Source organism: Dipodomys merriami, unplaced genomic scaffold, assembly GCF_024711535.1.
Source record: "Dipodomys merriami isolate MVZ:Mamm:240054 unplaced genomic scaffold, mDipMer1.0.p SCAF_158, whole genome shotgun sequence".
Classification (NCBI taxonomy): Eukaryota; Metazoa; Chordata; class Mammalia; order Rodentia; family Heteromyidae; genus Dipodomys; species Dipodomys merriami.
The window spans coordinates 2,390,756-2,411,118 of record NW_027202915.1 but is presented as its reverse complement, the minus strand read 5'-3'; the positions used below and the strand labels follow the sequence as shown (position 1 = coordinate 2,411,118).

General features: G+C 47.0%; 1 protein-coding gene across 11 annotated transcripts in view; it reads right to left on the bottom strand.

Annotated features, from left to right (window-relative positions):
- Enah (ENAH actin regulator) overlaps positions 1 to 19,767 on the bottom strand; it is a 120,450-nt gene extending 100,683 nt beyond the window's left edge. For 10 of the 11 annotated variants that reach the window (XM_070023239.1, XM_070023242.1, XM_070023244.1 and 7 more), the window contains exon 1: positions 19,307 to 19,384. In XM_070023239.1, the coding sequence (XP_069879340.1) occupies positions 19,307 to 19,353 (47 nt within the window). In that variant the 5' untranslated portion in view covers positions 19,354 to 19,384. Of the gene's footprint in view, positions 1 to 19,306; positions 19,385 to 19,500 lie in introns of those variants that run through there. The other variant, XM_070023240.1, reaches the window with a different exon arrangement.
- Between the last annotated feature and the right edge of the window lie 596 nt (positions 19,768 to 20,363).

Genomic DNA, 20,363 nt, shown 5'->3' with positions numbered 1-20,363 from the left:
ACACTATGGTAAAGTTCGAATTATTTAACTTGAATTCTCAAGCAAAAACCTATACTAGGGGGGCTGGGAAGGTGGCTCAGTGGTAGAGTGCTTGCCTTGCATGCCTAAGGCCCTGGGTTCGATTCCTCAGCACCACATAAGCAAAAAGAAAAAAGCCGGAAGTGGCGCTGTGGCTCAAGTGGTAGAGTGCTAGCCTTGAGCTGAAGAGCTGAGGGACAGCGCCCAGGCCCAGAGTTCAGGCCCCACCACCGGACCCAAAAAAAAAAAAAAAAACCTATACTAGGAATTAGCAGTAATGCCTTTTTTATAATAAAAATACACTGCTCTAACCTGAGACAACCAGGAAGTATCTATAAAACTGTGAACATAGCATTTTAGCCTATCTTCTGCTTTGGTAAGGAAAAATATAACCAATTACAAATAGCAACAAAAATCTTCTGATGCCTGTTTTAAAATAAAACCATGTGAAGTAACCTCTAACTACTCCTCTCAGATTACAAAATGAGCATGTGGTGGAAAGGGACAGAGAATACCAATTTACTATACCCTATACTGCCTGAGAATGTTTGTTGCATAGCAACAGGACTCTGCAGTCTGAAGCAGCACAGAGTTCCTTTTCTTGATTGCCAAGCCACAATTAACCCTATCAGGGCTGAGAGAATATTCAAAAATACATTTGCCACAGCCACCAACATCAGAAGTTTGATGTCACCAGCCCAACTTCTCATACTTACAACTATGAAGTATTGGTATATCTGTGCTCTTCATGCCTCTTTATGTTCTCAATGCTTTTCTGTTACGCAAAAGAAGGCTAAAGCCTAATTTCAGATCACATTTCATTTAAAAACATAATCTCAAAGAGAGCTTAAAAAAAAAACTAGGTAATAGCATTCCCACACATCTTTTGTTTCAAAATTCTGAAAGTTTGATCCTTTCAGTTTATGTTCTAAAAGTCATAATTTACAATAACTAATTTCCTAGTGGTTTAAACTCTTCTTAGAATTTGAACTATTTCTATGAGCCGCCAATATATATAAAACTGTTAACTTTTTAAAATAAAATTCTACATCTAAAGAACTAAAAATTAAAATTGCAATTATTCCTAACACAGTTTAAATACTTGTTTTGGTGTTTCCCTTTGTATTCTGAGAACGCTTCATAGCCCTAGCCAAGAAATAGATTAAGAAACAGATTCAATACAGAGAAAATCAACTTAAAACAGTAGTTCTGGGGCTGGGAAGGTGGCTCAGTGGTAGAGTGCTTGCCTTGCATGCACGAGGCCCTGGGTTCGATTCCTCAGCACCACATAAGCTGTGGCTCAAGTGGTAGAGCGCTAGCCTTGAGCTGAAGAGCTGAGGGACAGTGCCCAAGCCCAGAGTTCAGGCCCCACGACCCACAAAAACAAAAACAAAATGGGGTGGGGGGAGGGGAGACAGTAGTTCTCTGAAGTTTCAAAGATGAAATGACACTAAATATATGAACTGGGGGCTGGGAAGGTGGCTCAGTGGTAGAGCGCTTGCCTTGCATGCTCAAGGCCCTGGGTTCGATTCCTCAGCACCACATAAGCAAGAAGAAAAAAAGCTGGAAGTGGCGCTGTGGCTCAAGTGGTAGAGCGCTAGCCTTGAGCTGAAGAGCTGAGGGACAGCGCTCAGGCCCAGAGTTCAGGCCCCACGATCGGACCCGAAAAAAACAAACAAACAAACAAATAAATAAATAAATATATGAACTGTTCTATTTGTAATAGTCCATGCACTTTTCATTTACTAGCTCTTAAATGCTTCTATACATAATCACCAAAGCCCCTCTGTAAGCTTGAAATACAATACACATGAATGCGGTCATCTTCAGGCTACAGACAAGGCTTAGCAGACATAGGTGTTCAACTATGCTTCAAATAAGGAAGTGGCACTGTGGCTCAAGCAGTAGAGAGCTAGCTTTGAGCACAAAGAGGCTCAGGGACAGCACCCCGACGCTGAGTTCAAGCCCCAGGACTGGAATAATTAATTAATTAATTCTTACTATCCTAAAACCTCAAGTTAGAAGTCAGTAATTCATCAGAAAGGTTGAAATCATTCATCTTAAAGGAAGGCCAAGTACCATATAGTTTGGAAGTGAGAGGTTTGGGTCCCAGCTCTGCCTCTTTTTGGGCATGCACTCCTGGGGCAGGGGCATTCATAAAACGCTCCTTAGAATACGGAGAGAGAAGTAACAAACAGGAAGTGTATGACACACTGGCTTTGTCCCTTCACTGCCTGTCACTCAAAGCCCTATACAATCCAGTCCAATCTGCCACATTTCCTACCACTTCCCACACAAACTCCAGCATGAGAATTCCGACAGCACTGGATGTGATCTTAAGGACAGAAAATGAAATCTGAAAAGTAAACAGCAGTGAAAGATACAATAGTAAGAAGCCATATAAAAAAACTTAAAAGCAAGGCCTTAGACATCGCACAGGCCTGATTGACATCTCAGCTGCCACCTACCAACAATATGACTTCAGCAAGTCACTGAGCCTCAGTCCCCTCCCCTGGGAAAGGACAATACTGAACCAGTGTGTGAGGTGACCCAGGTCCGGTACCTCATCTTCACATGGCCATCAAACACTGAATGTACATCACCTAAGTAAGGAATATTAAGTTATCTATAATCTGTTATCCATCTTGATTTTGTATCTAGTGTGAGCAAATATTAACCAAAGGTGAGGTCCAGAGATGCTCTATTCTATGCCAAGGAATCATGGCCTGTACCAGGGTATATGCTATGTTGATGTTCTTCAGCTGTTAGGTAACTGGATCACTGAAGAAAACTTAAAACCAGATTTGAGAGATCATAAATTAATCTTTAAAAACAGTAAGTTTAAATACTTGCATTGAATTAACAGTAAGTTACAATGATATCTGTCACAATACTTTCATTCCACTTACATTAAAATTCAAAACCTGAATTTATTTCTTGAGGTACCCACTAACTTTCATCAAATAGGCTTCTATCAGTTGGCTTGGTTTGTTGTTTTAAAACAGTATCACTAGGCGACATAATCTGGCCTGGAATTCTCAACTCTCCTGCCTCAGCCTCCCACGAGGTGGAATTGCAGGCATGAGCCACCAAGCTGAAGCGCTTTTCATTTAAACATCAAACCCTGAAATATGAGCTAGGCATGTGATGCATACCTGTAATCCCAGCTAGAGGCAGGAGGAGGAAGACCCAGTCCAATGCAAAAGCGGCTCTATCTAGGGGGAAACAAGGGAAAAGGGGTCTGGGAGTGTGGCCCCAAGTTCAAATTCCCAGTACCGCCAAAAGAAGTTAAATATATTGAATATATTTATGAAACTAATGAGTTATGCAGAAGTTGCTGGATTCACAGAATTTAGAAGTACAGTCTGCAACTGGAGTTGGGGGTTTTCTTGTTTTGTTTTTTGTTTCAGTCGGTCGTGGGGTTTGAACTCTGGGCCTGGGCGCTGTCCCTGCGCTCTTCAGCTCAAAGCAAGTGCTCTACCACTTGAGCCACAGCTCCACTTCCGGTTTTTGAGTGGTTTACTGGAGATAAGAGTCTCACAGACTTTCCTGCCTGGGCTGGCTTTGAACCACATCCTCAGATCTCAGCCTCCTGAATAGCTAGGATTACAGGCGTGAGCCACCCAGCTGGGATTTTTTTTTGACCTTGTAAAAAAACTGGCAGTGAGCCAGGAGCCAGTGGTTCACGCCCATAATCTTAGCTACTCAGGAGGCTGAGATCTGAGGACTACAGTTCAAAGCCAGCCCAGGCAGGAAAGTCTGTGAGACTTATCTCCAATTAACCACCAGAAAACCAGAAGTGGCGCTGTGGCTCAAGTGGTAGAGCACTCACCTTGAGCTGAAGTGCCCAGGCCAAGTTCAAGTCCCAAGACCAACCCAAAAAAACAAACAAAAACAAAGAACCTGGCAATGTCAGGGGACATTTGGCTATCCCAAGAATAAAGGGCACACAGCCAGCACCTAGCGTGTAGCGGACAGCCTCACAGAGACCCACCATGCCAAGATTAAATGACCCCGATTTACATGCGGGAAAGAACACTGAACTGTTTCAAAACTTGGCTTTTTCTTCCGTCATTTGTTGAAAAGATTATGATGTCTTTTCCCCATTCAATAGTTTTGTCCTCTTACTGGAAATCACTTAACCTATACATTTGAGTTTTATTTCTGGACTCTCTATTCACTGCCAGTTGTAGTCTATTTTAACTACTGTAGCTTTTTTGCTAAGTTTCAAACTTGAGAAATAAAAGAATCCTCCAATTTTTACAGCTGCAGTGGGGTGCTAAAATCCCTTATCAAGTTTAGATGGGTTCTTTTATTTTATTCTTATTTTATATATTTTTTTTGGGGGGGAGGTCAGTCATGGGACTTGAACTCAAGGCCTGGGTGCTGTCCCTGAGCTTTTCTGCTCAAGGCTAGTGCTCTACTACTTAAGCCACAGCTCCACTTCCAGCTTTTTTGGTGCTTCATTGGAGATAAGTCTCATGAAGGGCTGGGAAGGTGACTCAGTGGTAGAGTGCTTGCCTTGCATGCCTAAGGCCCTGGATTCGATTCCTCAGCACCACATAAGCAAAAAGAAAAAAGCTGGAAGTGGCGCTGTGGCTCAAGTGGTAGAGCGCTAGCCTTGAGCTGAAGAGCTGAGGGACAGCGCCCAGTCCCCAGAGTTCAGGCCCCAGGACCGGACCCAAAAAAAAATAAAATAAAATAAAAATAAAAAGTCTCATGGACGGGGCTGGGAAGGTGGCTCAGTGGTAGAGTGCTTGCCTTGCATGCATGAGGCCCTGGGTTCGATTCCCCAGCACCACATAAGCAAAAATTTTAAAAATAAAAAAATTTTAAAAAATTTTAAAAAAAGTCTCATGGACTTTCCTGCAAGGTTGGCTTCAAACCACAGTCCTCAAATCTCCTCCTGAGAGGCCAGAATTAGAGGCATGAGCCAGCAGTGCCCAGCACATTCTTCTACTTTTAGAAATATCAGTCATTTTCATAGGGACTTCACTGTATCTTCATTGTATCACTTTAGGTAGTAAGTACTGTCATCTTAACAATATTAAGTTTTCCAAAATTATAAACACAGGTCTTTTCATTTATTTAGGTCTTCTTAAAAAATAATCAATGTGCAACTATTTCACCTTTGGCCAAGAAAGTTCAACTGATTCCTAGGTATTTTATCCCTTTAGATTCTATCATAAATGGAACTGCTTTTCTTAGTTTCTTTTTTGGATGGTCCATTGCTGCTATGTAGAAACAAAACATTTGTGTGTGTGACTCTCAGACCCTACAACTCTGCCAAATGCATTAGCTCTCACAGCTTTATGGATCTTTGCATGTATGTATTTTTAACTTGCATATAAACAAGTTTCCTTCTATATCTGACATGAGGTAGCGCATCTAACTAAAGATGAATGAAATCAAAATGACATATACCAAAATGGAAACTTGGGCAAAGCACTGCAGCTGAAAACCTAACGGTAGTATATGACTCCATCAAGAAACAGTTATTGCCAGGGTTGCTCACGCCTGCAATCCTTGCTACTCTGGAGGTCGAGATCTGAGGATCATGGTTCAAAGCCAGCCTGGGCAGGAAAGCTCAAGGAGACTCCTATCTCCAGTTAACTACCTAAAACCAGAAGTAGAGATGTTACAGCACTAGCCTTGAGCAAAAAAACTTAAGAACGTACCCAAATTCTGAGTTCAAGCTCCACAACCAACAGAAAGAAAGAAAGGAAGGGAAGGAGGGAGGAAGGGAGGGAAGAAAGAAAGAAAGAAAGAAAGAAAGAAAGAAAGAAAGAAAGAAAGAAAGAAAGAAAGAAAGAAAGAAAGAAAAAGGGGCTGGGAAGGTGGCTCAGTGGTAGAGCACTTGCCTTGCATGCATGAGGCCCTGGGTTCAATTCCTCAGCACCACATAAGCAAAAAGAAAAAGCCGGAAGTGGTGCTGTGGCTCAAGTAGTAGAGAACTAGCCTTGAGCTGAAGAGCTGAGGGACAGCGCCCAGGCCCAGAGTTCAGGCCCATGACCGGACCCAAAAAAAAAAAAAAAAAAGAAAGAAAGAAAGAGGGGGGCATGGGGGGAGGGAAGGAGAGAAGGAAGGAAGGAAGGAGGAACAGTTACTACAGATAGAACCAGGTGGTAGGGCTGGGAAGGTGGCTCAGTGGTAGAGTGCTTGCCTTGCATGCCTGAGGCCCTGGGTTCAATTCCCCAGCACCACATAAGAAAAAAGCTGGAAGTGGCACTATGGCTCAAGTGGTAGAGTGCTAGCCTAGAGCTGAAGAGCTAAGAGACAGCGCCCAGGCCCAGAGTTCAGGCCCCACGACTAGACCCAAAAAAAAAAAAAAAGAACCAGGTGGTAGAAGAAACAGTTACTACAGATAGAACCGGGTGGTAGGTCCTTAATCTTTTAAAAGGAAATGTATCATCAAACTCAACTCATGCCTGTAACCTCAGCACTTGGGAGTCTGAGGAAAAAGGGTCATGAGTTCCAGGTCCGTCTGGGCTCCATAGCAAGATCCTGACTAATAAACAAGGAAAACGTCTGGAAAGCCACGAGACCACCGAGACAAAAGGCTGGGGCGGGGCACTTCAAGTCAAATCATGTCAGGGACCACAGCAAGGAAGGAATCCTGAATCGAGACCGAGACCGTAACACCGAGAGTCTACCTCAATCGCCAGATACTGGCCTGCCCTACAATCTGGACTCAAGGTTCTCCATCGACTCTTCTGAGTTTCCACACTATGGGTGGCCGTACTATCCCAACTGCATGAGTCCACTCCAAACCCTCTAACCTGACGGCAAATCTCAAACTAAGGGAATTATAGTCCCATTTTGCAGACAAGAAATTAAGGCTTGATTAATGAATATCTCAGCCAGCAAGTGGCAGAACAGCTTCGAGGTTAATGCTGATGCACTAAACTGAACTACCTGCCCTCAAAATAAAAATCATTGGAAAGGGGCTGGGAAGGTGGCTCAGTGGTAGAGCGCTTGCCTTGCATGCATGAGGCCCTGAGTTCGATTCCTCAGCACCACATAAGCAAAAAGAAAAAAGCCGAAGTGGCGCTGTGGCTCAAGTGGTAAAGCATTATCCTTGAGCTGAAGAGCTGAGGGACAGCGCCCAGGCCCAGAGTTCAGGCCCCACGACCGGACCCAAAAAAAAAAAAAAAAAATCCTTGGAAAACTTCAAGAGGGCATTTCCTTAAATTAGAACAAAAATAACACTTTACTAGAATGGCACACAATAACACTGGCTTCAGATGTACTGCACGAAAAAAGTAACTGTAGTTAGTCATGTAAATTTCAAGTAAAAAATATCAAATGAATCTCCACACACAAAAAAATTAACTGACACGGTGGGTATGTTATTTGGCTTTAACCATTCTACACTGTATTCTACACATTTGCCAAGCATCCCACTGTATGTCAAAAATGCTATACAACTCCGATCTTCCCATTTAAAACTGTAGAGGCTGGGCTCTACACACCTGTAATCCCAGTCACTGAGGAGACAGTGGGAGGAGTGAAGGTAAAGGACAGCCTGAACAAACATTAGTAAGATGCGAGGTAAACCCACAATCTGCACCCAATGATCTATTCACGCAGCCCCGGCAAAATGAGTGGCCACAGCCCAGGTGGGCCCAGAGTGAAACCCTAGCAGAAAAACAACCAGCCACAACCCCAGGACTCGGTAGAGTTTTGTCTTAGCAAGCACAAGCCCTCAGCTTAATCCTTCAACACAACAAAAATTTATTTTTATGAAACAAATCATTGGCCATCTCTAAAAAGCCTAATAAATATTACAAAAAACTTTAAATATTGTGCGAAAATACCATCATTTAGAATGGAATCAACCAAATTACATGTAACGAATGGTCCCTGCCCTCACTGTGCAAGGACTGTTTGCAATACTGGAGAACTGAAGGATGCTGCATTCCCTACTAAGCCAAGTGCTCAATGAGAGCACATCTTAATTCCATGAGCAAAGATGACGTGGTGCTGTAGACATGAGGTTGAGCGAGTCAAAGGAGAATTTCAGAAAGATCTGATATTATCTCTTACAGATATAAGACTGCTGAGAGTAACAGACCAGAAAAAAATGTGAGAATCCAGAATAATGCTATGCTAAAATGGTAGTACTGTTTCCACCTTACTGATCTGCAAACCTACTGGACCCACAGCTATGTGAACTAATTTCCAAGCCTACAAATTCTCCAATCTTACTATGGTAAACCTCAAAATAAGGTAATTATTAATTGCAAGGGTCTCAATATAAAAATTCACTGCCCGGCTCTCAGAAGTTATCAGGGAAGTAAAAATAATCCTAACATAAAAATATCCACGCAAGCCGGGCGCTGGTGGCTCACGCCTGTAATCCTAGCTACTCAGGAGGCTGAGATCTGAGGATTGAGGCTCAAAGCCAGCCCAGGCAGGAAAGACCGTGAGACTCCTATCTCCAATAAACCACCAGAAAACGGGAAGTGGCGCTGTAGCTCAAGTGGTAGAGCATTCGCCTTGAGCTGAAGAGCTGAGGGACAGCGCCTAGGCCCAGAGTTCAAGCCTCACAACCGACCAAAAAAAAAAAAAAATATCCACGCAAGGATTAATGTTTATAAACTAAACCCATGCTGTGTGCCAGTGGCTCACAGGAGGAGCTATTCAGGAAGGTGGGATCTGAGGATCGCAGTTCAAAGCCAGCCTGGGCAGGAAAGTCTGTGAGACTGTTATCTCCAATAAAACATCAGAAAACCAGAAGCGGCACTTTGGCAAGAGGCAGCCGGCTCGCCTTGAACTAAAGAGCTGAGGGACATCGCCCAGGCCCAAAGTTCAAGCCGTCGACCGACAAAAATTTAAAATAATAAATAAATAATAAACAAACGGAACCCCTTGGAACATCCCCCAGACAGGATTAGCTTCCAGTGGGCTGCTATCTGTCCAGTCAACTTCTCAATGACTGGCAGGCACTTTTGTTTGAAAATCACACACAGCAAACCATCTATAGGGTAAAAGTGTGAACTATCCTTTACAGAAAAGATAAATGATGTCTCCACCTAAAGGCAACAATGAACCAGGTGCTAGTGGCTCACGTCTATAATCCTAGCTACTCAGGAAGTTAAGATCTAAGGATCAAAGCCAGACTGGGAAGCGAAGTCTTTTGAGGCTCTTACCTCCAATTAACCACCAAAATGCCTAAAGTAGGGCTGTGGCTCAAGTGGTAGTGTGCTAGCTACTCAGGAGATTGAGAGCTGAGGATTGAGGATCAAAGCCAGCCTAGGAAGCAACGTCTTGTGAGATTCTTCTCTACAATTAACCACCAAAAGGCCCGAAGTGCAGCTGTGGCTCAAGTGGTAGAACACTAGCCTTGAGCAAAAAGCTAAGGGGCAACCCTGTGACCCCGAGTTCAAGCCTCAGTACCAGCACAAAAAAAAAAAATAACAAATAAAAATGCAAAGATTAAGAAGACTATAAAGAAACAAAATAACTAAGCTTTAAATAACACGTTTCAGAAATCATAAAATGACAGAGCCGAGCACCACACCTGTAATCCTAGCTATGCAGGAGGCTGAGATCTGAGGATCACAGTTCAAAACCAGCCTGGGCAGGAAAGTCTGTGAGACTCTTATCTCCAATTAACCATCAGAAAATGAAGTGGTGCTTTGGCTCAAGGTAGAATGGTCACCTTGAGCTGAAAAGCTCAGGGACTGCACCCAGGTGGTGCTTGTAATCCTACCTACTCAGGAAACTGAGATCAGAAGGATCTTCTAAAGCCAACCAGGACATTCCATTTCCAAAAATAATCAGCAAAAAGCCAGGCTTTGGCTTAAGTGGTAAAGCATCAGCCAAGCAAGCAGAAAAATCCCTTCACCGAACTGAAAAACAAGCAACTTGGGTTCGCACCCTTGAGATTTAACCTAAAGTTATCCCATTGAATCTTTCTTACTTCTCTACTACCAAGCAGACAAATATAACACAGATACCCAAAAGAGCAGAAGACAGAAGAAGCTTGCTAAAGCCAAACAAAGAGCAGTCATTTGAATTTCTATCATCAGATACTACCTAGACCAAATATTCTCCCAAGTCTACCCAAGAAAGACACTAATCTCACTTTAAAATATCATCAGGATATCTGAGAACAAACACTCAAGAAAAATACTACCCAAGCCAGACAGCTTCTCAAAAGCCTGGAAGCAGCGTGCCTACCAACCTCAAGGCCCTGAGTTCAAACCCAATGCTGCCCCAGCAAGTTTCCAAAGCAGTCCGATATATCTGCTTCATAACATTCTGCTGGTGCCCTTCATCATCCCTACTCAAAACGAAGCCATCAGAGAAAAGGCTGACAAGCTTAGAGTGAAGTGTGCCCAGCCTCTCAAACACATCACCATCAGGGCAGGTACCTCAGCCTCCTGTCTGGTCCCACAGAAAACAAGTCCAGCAGTCATGTCTTCAAGATCTTTCCTTTAGAAAATATGAAAATGTTAGCGTTCACCTAAAGTAATAAAAATGTCAGTATTAACACACATTAAAAAGAAAAGCGGATTCCCTTCTGGCATCATCTATCCTAGTGAGTAAACTGTAACAATGATAATCCCAGGTCGGTAGCTCTTGACATACACATTAAGTCGTTCAACCATCAACACTGTCTAACTCAGAACATGTTCATCACCTCCAAAAGGAAGCCCATACAGAAACAGAAGCCACTCCAAATTCCTCCCAACCTGCCACGACCCCCCAGCTTGTCTGTACTCATTTGCCTGTTCTACACGTGTTCTATAAACAAAACCATTCAGGATGTGACCTTTTGGATCTAGCTTTCTTCTCTGTGGAATGCATTATTAGTACTTCTTCCTTTTGATGACAAATATTATATCATTATATGGATAATTCACACATTTTGGTTATCTGTTTGGACTTCTGGGTTGCTTTACAAATGATGATGGTATGAACACTTGTGTACAAGCTTTTAGGTGGACATATACTTTCATTTTTCTGTATTTCTATTAGTGAAATTGATAGGTTATAGAACTCTCAATTTAAATTTTTGAGGACCTGCCAAACTATTTTCTAAAGCATCTGCAACGTTTTCCATGGATTTTTCTTCTACATTCTTAACATAAACGTGAGATGTTAAGACTTCCATAAAAGTACTGATTAGAATTATTCTTACAGAGCCTGCTTTGGTGCCACATTTTAATTTCCCAACACTCTGTAAGGCAGAAAGAAATCCAAATATGGAGGAAAAAAGTTTGTAAACTACTCAAAAATGAGAGAAATGAGTTCAAAACTAGAATTTGAACCGAGTGACTTCAAAGCCTATACTCTAGACCAAGCATTTACAGCATTTACTTCTCAAAGATATATTAACACTGCTTCACACCAAAAGGACCCTTTGCAAAAGCTAAGTGTTAAATTTATTAGAATCAGCTGGCGCCGGTGGCTCACGACTGTCATCCTAGCTACTCAGGGGGCTGAGATCTGAAGACCGCAGTTCAAAGCCAGCCCGGGCAAGAAAAGTCCATGAAACTCTTATCTCTAATAAACCACTATAAAACCGGAAGTGGCGCTATAGCTCAAGTGGTAGAGCGCTAGCCTTGAGCTGAAGAGCTGAGGGACAGTGCCCAGACCCAGAGTTCAAGCCTCATGACAGGAAAAAAAAAAAAATTAGAATCACTGCAATACCGAAATGTCCCAAAAAAGGAAATCCCTATAAAACTGTAAGTCAGGGGCTAGGAAGGTGGCTCAGTGGTAGATTGCATTCATGAGGCCCTGGGTTCGATTCCTCAGCACCACATAAGCAGAAAAAGCCAGAAGTGGCGCTATGGCTCATGTGGTAGGGTGCTAGCCTTGAGCTGAAGAGCTAAGGGACAGCGCCCAGGCCCAGAGTTCAGGACCCACGACGGACCAAAAAATAAAGTCTCTAACAATGTCTCTATAGTTACAGGAAAACAAAGCCTACTATGACTCCCTAAGCACTGTAGGTTACCTTCTTCCATCAAAGTTGTGTTCACCAACCAAAAGCATACAGACATCCTCAGCTATGCTCTGATGAGTGGTGCCTTCCTGGTTAACAGACAGATGATCTGAAGCAATGTGGGTGTATTCAGAGGCAGGACTCTCAGGGGGAACCGTGGTTACGTGAGATCTATAGATCTGGCCCCTAACCTAACCTAACAGGGTTGGGGACTTCACAAGGAGAGTGCTAGATATATGGCTAGAGTGGTAGAAGACTCTAAATTCAACTTTCAGAAGAAAGGAGAGGGGAGGAAGAGAAAATGGGAGAGGGGAGAGGGGAAAGGAAGACGGAGACAAGGGGGAAGGAGGCAAGGAGAGAGGAGAGGGAGAGGAAGGGGGGGAGAGGAACAAGAGGGGAGAGGGAAAAGGGGGAGAAGGGGGAGAGAGAGAGAGAGAGAAAGAGAGAGAGAGAGAGAGAGAGACCCTCCAGCCCCACTCATCCCACCAACTGAAGAGAGAAAGGAGCCTTCTCTAAGAAAGGAAGCACCCCCGGGGACCACAACTACATCGCTGGCAGGAACCTGACGACGAACTTCCACTCTAGCTGTACAGAGAAAATAAATTCCTGTTGTTGAAGTCCACAGTTCTTTGTTATTATGCAACCCTGAGCTAATATGCATCTCCATGAATATCATAAGCTACCAAATTACTGGAATCTCAAGCATTGGAACAAGTCAGACAATGCACATAAGCTAAACTAAGAGATTCACAAGCTTGTCGCCCAAATAGATCTGAGTTAGTTCATCAACAGACTAAAACCAGAATGATGATTCTATTCATCAGTACTCAACAATAAAATCAAGGCATCTTCCAAAGGTGTCTGAAGTTCAGAGAATTCTGAGGCTGAGCCTGTGCTCTGCTGAGGAGTAAGAGACATATCCCAGCCGAGCGATGGTGGCTCACACCGGTAATCCTACCTACTCCGGAGATTACAATTAAGAGGATTTACCTTCGAAGTCAGCCCAAGCAGAAAAGTCCTTGAAGCTCTTATCTCCAACTACCAAAAAGCTGGAAGTGGAACTGTGGTTCAAATGGTAGAGCACCACTCAAGCAAAAAGCTGAGACAGCACACAAACCCTGAGTTCAAGCCACGGCACACGCGTGGGCACGCAAACACACATACACACAGAAGAAAAAAAAAGCAAATTCTAAACCCACTTCTGTAATCAAGATGTCAGTTTTTAATTTTAATAACAAATTATCTGGGCTGGGAAGGTGGCTCAGTGGTAGAGCGCTTGCCTTGCATGCATGAAGCCCTGGGTTCAATTCCTCAGCACCACATAAGCAAAAAGAAAAAAAAATAACAAATTATCTGCCAAAAATTGTGCATCCTACCGTATCTAGTAGTTTCTAAGCTTGTATAAAGTTATTGGCACTCCAAAAAAAAAAAAAATGGCGATTGTTACTGTTAGTAAATAAGGTCATACAAGAGACACCAAAAGGTCAAACTTTATATAGATACCCTGTATTTGCCAAGTATTGTATCATTGTGCTGGTATTATAATTATGCAACTCAGACCCTTAAAACTAGTGACACGACTCAGTAATGGAGTGTTGCCACAAGGTCCTGGGTTCAACACACACACACACACACACACACACACACACACACACACACACACACACACACACACACACGCGCGCGCGCGCGACCCTATCTTCAAGAAATTTACAATACAGGTCAAACAGACTCAGGTAATTATAAAATAATATAAAAAATGCAATAGCAGCCAGGCGCCAGTGGTTCATGCCTGTAATTCTAGTTACTCAGGAAGCTAGGATCTAAAGGATTATAGTTCAAGGCCAGCATGGCAGAAAAGTCACTAGACTCCTAGCCATCTTCAAAATAATCAGTGAAAAGCAGGACCGAAGGCAATATAGATCACCAGGCTAGCAAATTTAAAACTCTGAGTTCAAATCCCAATACTGCACAGGAGGGGAGGAAAGGGGGGAATGATGTAGGAGTAGTACAGAAAATAAAGAGTGTAGAGGACATACAGGAATGGGGAAATAGAGGAATCAAGAACTACTTCTCCATTGTCCCAGGGCACCCACTTGTTCCTCACCCAGAAAAGCGGACAAGCCCTAAGCAGAGCGCAGCACCCATGGCATTGGGAATGTAGTCAGATTCTCACTAGAGTGTCTACGTCCACGCAGTTCTGTTTCAAAGGGGGTTTGGAGTAACAAGTGACGGTAGCACCAAAGGCTCTGAATATCTGCATCAAAACTACCCTCACTGTCCCATATCTTTCTTACATTCATGATAAAGACAGTGTTTTACACCAGGCGCCAGTGGCTCACTCCTGTCATCTAGCTACTCAGGTGGTTGAGATCTGAGGATCACGGTCCAGCCCGGGCAGAAAAGTCCGTGAGACTCTTATCTCCAATAAACCACTAGAAAACTGGAAGTGGTGCTGTGGCTCAAGAGGTAGAGCACTCACCTTGAGCTGAAGAGCTGAGGGACAGCGCCCAGGATTCAGGCCCCAAGATCGACAAAAAAAAAAAAAAAAAAGACAGTGTTTTACAAGTTACACAATCACCCCTATTCCAACCTATTGAAGGATAAATTATCCAAATCATCAATTCAGTGTCTGTTTTTTTTCTCCACCGTTCATATGACCCCTATGAGTTATTTTGCTTATTCCAACTGGACTAAAAAGATAATGAAAACTCTGAATACTGTATTAAGTATTGGTAAACTTTTCCCTACTTATCCACACTCTTATTCAAGATACACTTAATAACTACCTATGATACTGATGTTCAGAAAACTGAAGATATGGCTCCTGAACCTAAAATACATTTTCATGGGAGAATCACATATCCAACAGCTACAAGTATAAATGAAGACCCATGGGAAGAGAGACTACTATTTGCATCCTTTCAGGAATATCTTACCTCACACTATGATCCTGGAAGGTGAGAGCATTCCCTCCACTGTTGCCAATTTACTCAGTTAACGTTAAGTCAGCACATACAACCTGGATTTCCCAATCCCAACTGGATCACTCTAAAACGTCAATTTATCCTTACTTACATGAAGGTACAAAATCACAAACAGTAAAGATTCTAAACACAGGAAGAAACTTAGCAGTTTCCTCACCTATAAAACAAAGCTGGAATAGTCACAGATGGTTAAATAATGGACATTCCAGGAACCAATGTCCAGCGCCAGCCTGTGGAAGCCACTTGCCAACCAAATTACTAGTAACAAATCCTGTGTTCTTTCCCATCAAGCCCCAAAATGCACCTATAGCAAAATGTACTCTCGACATCCTTAAATAAAGTCCAGAGGTAAAACAAACTGTTCAAAAACTTTACTCAACTAGTCTAAAATAGAAGTAGGCAATATACAAGGTAAGTAACATAACTGTATAATGCTTAGAAGCACTCAAAATATCTTTTGTCATTTAATCTTCACAGCCCAGTAAAGAACTGCCTCTATCTTTACTGATTTTTTTGGGGGGGGGTCAGCTGTGGGGCTTGAACTCTGGGCGTGGGCGCTGTCCCAAGCTCAAGGCCAGCACTCTACTGCTCGAGCCTCAGCGCCATTTCCGGTTTTCTAGTGGTTTATTGGAGATAAGAGTCTCACGGACTTTCTATGCCCAGGCTGGCTTTGAACCAATCCTCAGATCTCAGCCTCCTAAGTAGCTAGGATTACAGGCGTGAGCCACCGGCACCCAGCTTCTTTACTGAAATCTTAAGAATATAATTATGTGCTTAGTTCAAGGTCAGCCAGCTAGTAAGTAAATTCTCACAACCCCATCATGTCTTTTTACAAGAGAGTAGCTAGTAGATGCGTGGTCTGTTACTAAAGACACAAGAACAGCAATACAAAATTCCGAACTTTCTTAGCCATTAGACCCCGGGCAATTTTTTTAGATAAGACAAACTCTTCTTCTTGTAAAAATTAAAAACCTTCTAATTAACCAACTAATATTAAAAGATAGGGATCTAAAGAGCATACAGAACCTTTCCTACACAAAGCCTTCAAAAAAATTCCTTTTTTTTTTTTTTTTGGTCCAGTCGTGGGGCCTGAACTCTGGGCCTGGGAGCTGTCCCTCAGCTCTTCAGCTCAAGGCTAGCGCTCTACCACCTGAGCCACAGCACCACTTCCGGCTTTTTTCTTATGTGGTGCTGAGGAATCGAACCCAGGGCCTCGAGCATGCAAGGCAAGTGCTCTACCACTGAGCCACCTTCTCAGCCCCAAGTGCTGCTGGCTCATCCTATAATCCTAGCTACTCAGGAGGCTGAGATCTGAGATGTTGGTTCCAAAGCCTGCCAGTGCAGGAAAAGTTCAGGACAGTCTGTGAGATTTTTTTATCACCAACTAACCACTCAAAAGCTCAAAGTGATGCTGTGCCTCAAAGTGGTAGAGCCCAAGGACAGCACCCAGGCCCTGAGCTCAAGCCCCACAACCATCACCACCAACAACAAATTCTTTTACTTTTCAAACACTGCATAAGTTAAAAATAGAAAGCCAAGCCGGGCGCTGGTGGCTCACGCCTGTAATCCTAGCTACTCAGGAGGCTGAGATCTGAGGATCGCGGTTCAAAGCCAGCCCGGGCAGGAGAGACCGTGAGACTCCTATCTCCAATAAACCACCAGAAAACCGGAAGTGGCGCTGTAGCTCAAGTGGTAGAGCACTCGCCTTGAGCTGAAGAGCTGAGGGACAGCGCTCAGGCCCAGAGTTCAAGCCCCACGACCGACAAAAAAAAAAAAAAAATAGAAAGCCAAACACCAAAAAATAATTGTAATAACATTTAATGAAACTCTTCATATTGGTAACTACTTACTAATTTTTCATTTGAAAAAGTAACCTCAGTGCTAAATCCCTCCAGCAACGTTACCCTGCTGTTGTGTAGAAACTATCGGCCTACTGGTGGGAATTTCTTCCTTCCTCTGTGTCAGGTGGGCAGTGAGGTCTGGGGCTGGGCGTGCAGGGACAGGCGTACGACCAACAAATGATGGGATTTTATCTGTTTGACTCTTCTCCTTTAGCTATTTGCATTAAACAAACGCCAAATATCTTAAAAGTACTTTGACTTTCAAAAAAAAAAACCGAAAGCCAAAAACCTGGATACTGAAAATACCAGTGTTTGTGGTCTCAACCTTTCCATTCTGTGTAAGCAACAGACTTTTTCATTTTTTAATGCTTACCTTTAAACAAAATTAACAAATCTATAAACAGTGTTTTACATGTGCAGAATGCCTTATGACTGACTCAGAAACACAAAGTACTATTCAGTTCCCTTCTGTTTAATCTCAGTCAGCAAGCTATTCCTGAAATCAAAGTAATCTGAGATATTTTAAATCATAAATATTTGCACTGTAACATATTTATCATGTCCTATTTTTAGAGCTGTAACGGGCTTCTTCTGGATGGCCTTTGAAAGACCAAAACTACCCTTTCATAACTAAAAAAGACTGGACTTTAAAAAAAAAAAAACTACCACTTATAGAGTGCTTGGCCTTGAATGCCTGAGGGCCAGGGTTCAATTCCTCAGCACCACATAAGCAGAAAAAGCCGGAAATGGCGCTGTGGATCAAGTGGTAAAATGCTAGCCTTGAGCTGAAAAGCTGAGGGACAGCGCCCAGGCCCAGAGTTCAAGCCCCATGACGGACAACAACTACCACTTATATAATATTATTTAAAAGCATCATGGAAACTAATGAATACCAATGAGAAATCCTTGCTTACAGACCAAAATATCCCAAAAAGTGCTACCCACACTTTTTACCAGCTCATCAGCAAAAGATATACAACCAAGCTGAACACCTAGCAAATAACCCAATGCCTTTCAAAGGAAAAAGCAAAACCTGATTCTTTTTCTGTTCTTAAGTTATTTAAAATCAGTCTACAAGGAATTACCCTAAGCTCCTTCAGAGAACTTTTCAGACCTGAGTCCCACGTTTTGTATTCATGCTACTGGAAAAACCGCAGAGTGATTCCTTACTTTCTACGCTTACAGGATAAGGCAAAAAAAGAGAAGCTACATTTGACTAGAAAGGGAACCTCTGAGATCTTCCCCCTTTCACAACGTTTAAAGTGGGTAATCTATGATTGTTTTTATTTTAAAATACTCCTCTTTCCTGAACATTTTCTAGTCCAAGATAAATCTGGTCTGCAAGGCCCTAGCAACCGCTCTCTCGAACATCAACAATACGCAAGGGTCCATGGCAGACGCTTCACTACTGCTCCTTCATTCTCAAGAATACCCGCAGCTCGATTTGAAAAGTAAACTAACACGAACAAACATACAAGTTTTCCAAGCTGCATTTTACAAGAATTATGGTTTCTGGGCTGGGAAGGTGGCAGTGGTAGAGCGCTCGCCTCGCACGCATGAAGCCCTGGGTTCGAGCCTCGGCACCACATAAGCAGAAAAAGCCGGAAGTGGCTGTGGCTCAAGCGGTAGAGCTCCAGCCTGGAGCCGCGGAGCCGCGGAGCGCAGGGACGGCGCCCGGGCCCAGCGTTCGGGCCCACGACCGACCAGCACAAGAGCGGGGAGGGCTGTGCCTCTGCCCCGCACGCCGCGGTCACGCTCACCCGGGGCGGCCGCGGCTCAGGGGGCTGGGTGGCCCCGGCGCCAAGCCACGAGCGCTCGCGAGGCAGACAAAGCCGAGCGCCCGCCGCGTGCAACGGCCCGGCCCGCGGGCGGCCTCCGGGGCCCAGCGGCCGGCACGAGCCCTCCACAAAGGGGAGTCCCGCTTCCGAGCCGGGGGTCCCGGGAACCGGAGGGACAGGGAACCGGAGAGGGCCGGGGCCCAGGGGGCCTGGAGTCCGGAGGGGGCCGGGGCCGGGGCCCAGGGGGCCGGGAGTCCGGGGAGGGCCGGGGCCGGGGCCCAGGGGGCCGGGAGTCCGGGGAGGGCCGGGGCCCAGGGGGCCGGGAGTCCGGAGGGGGCCGGGGCCGGGACCCAGGGGGCCGGGAGTCCGGAGGGGGCCGGGAGTCCGGAGGGGGCCGGGAGTCCGGGGAGGGCCGGGGCCCAGGGGGCCGGGAGCCCGGAGGGGGCCGCGGTCGGGAGCGCCGGGTCCCGAGCCCACCGAGCCGGCAGACGCGGGCACGACGCGGGCGGGCACGAGCGGCGGCGCGGGGCGCCCCGCACCCCGGGGACGCGGCAGGGGCCGTCACGCCGCGAGTCCCGCACCGCGGCAGGGCGCCCGCGCGGCGGCCGGGCGCGGCGGGGACGCGAGGCCGCGGCCGCTGCAGTGCGGGGCGGGCCGCGGGGGCAGGTCCCCCCGACGGAGCGCACCTGGCGGCCCCACCCCCCGAGACGACGCCGACGCGGGAAGTACCTGGCCGGCGGCGGCCCGCGCCCCTCCCCGCCCGCGGCCCTCGGCATGGCCGCCCCGCGAGGCGGCGGACGGCGCCGGACGCGGTTCGCGGGCGCGCGGGGCCCGCGGAGGGGCGGACAAAGGCGGGCCGGGCCGACGCCGGCCGCGGCCCGCGGAGGCCGGCCCGCGGCACAATGGCGGGCGCGCGCCCTCACCTCATGGCGCCGGCGGACGCCGCGCGGGCGCGGGCTCCTCGGGGCCGGCGCGGGCTCCTCGGGGCCGGCGGGGTCGGCTCGCTCCGCTCCGCTCCGCCGGCGGACGCCCTACTCCATCGCCGGCCGCGCCGGCCGGGCCGGGGCTGCGGGGGGCGCGGGGCCGCGGCGGCGCTCCCGCCGGTGCGCGGGCTGCCTCGGCCGCCCGCCGCCGCCGCCGCCGCCGCCGCACAGGCCCGCGAGGACCGAGAGGACCGCAGCCGCCGCAGCCGCGGGAGGAGAGTCGGGAGCGCCGCGGGGCGCCGGGGGCGGGGCGCGGGGAGCGCGCAGGCGCCGCCCTCGCCCCCCGCCCTCCCCCGCCGCCGCCGCCGCCGCCGCCCTCCCCCGCTCCTCTCCCCCCGCCCTCGCCATCCCGGCTCCTGCCCCTCCCCCCGCCCCCTCCTCCCCGCGCCCCCCCTCCTCCCACTCGCTCCGCGGGCGACGGACGTGCGGGGGCGTGGCCGCCGTGGAGGGCTGTGGGCGGGGCCTCTGCGGTGTGGGCGGGGCCGCCGCGGGCGGGGGCGGGGCGGGGGCTCGGGGAGGGGGCGCGCGCCGCGCCGCCCTTTGTTGTTGCCGCGGCCCCCGCGCCGCCCGGGGCCCCCGCGCCGCCCCGGCCTCTTCCCCCCCGCCCGCCCGCCGTGCCGCAGGCAGGGAGGCCGGGGCGGCGCGGGGATCCGGGGCCGCGACCCCCGGGCCTCGCGGCGGCCTGCGGCGCGGAAGGCGTGGCCGTTGGAGGCGCGGAGGGGAGCCGAGGCCGGACGGGGCTCCCCGCGCGGCGGCGCCCGTGGGTGTCGTCACGGGCGCGTCACGGGGTCGGCCCTGGGCGC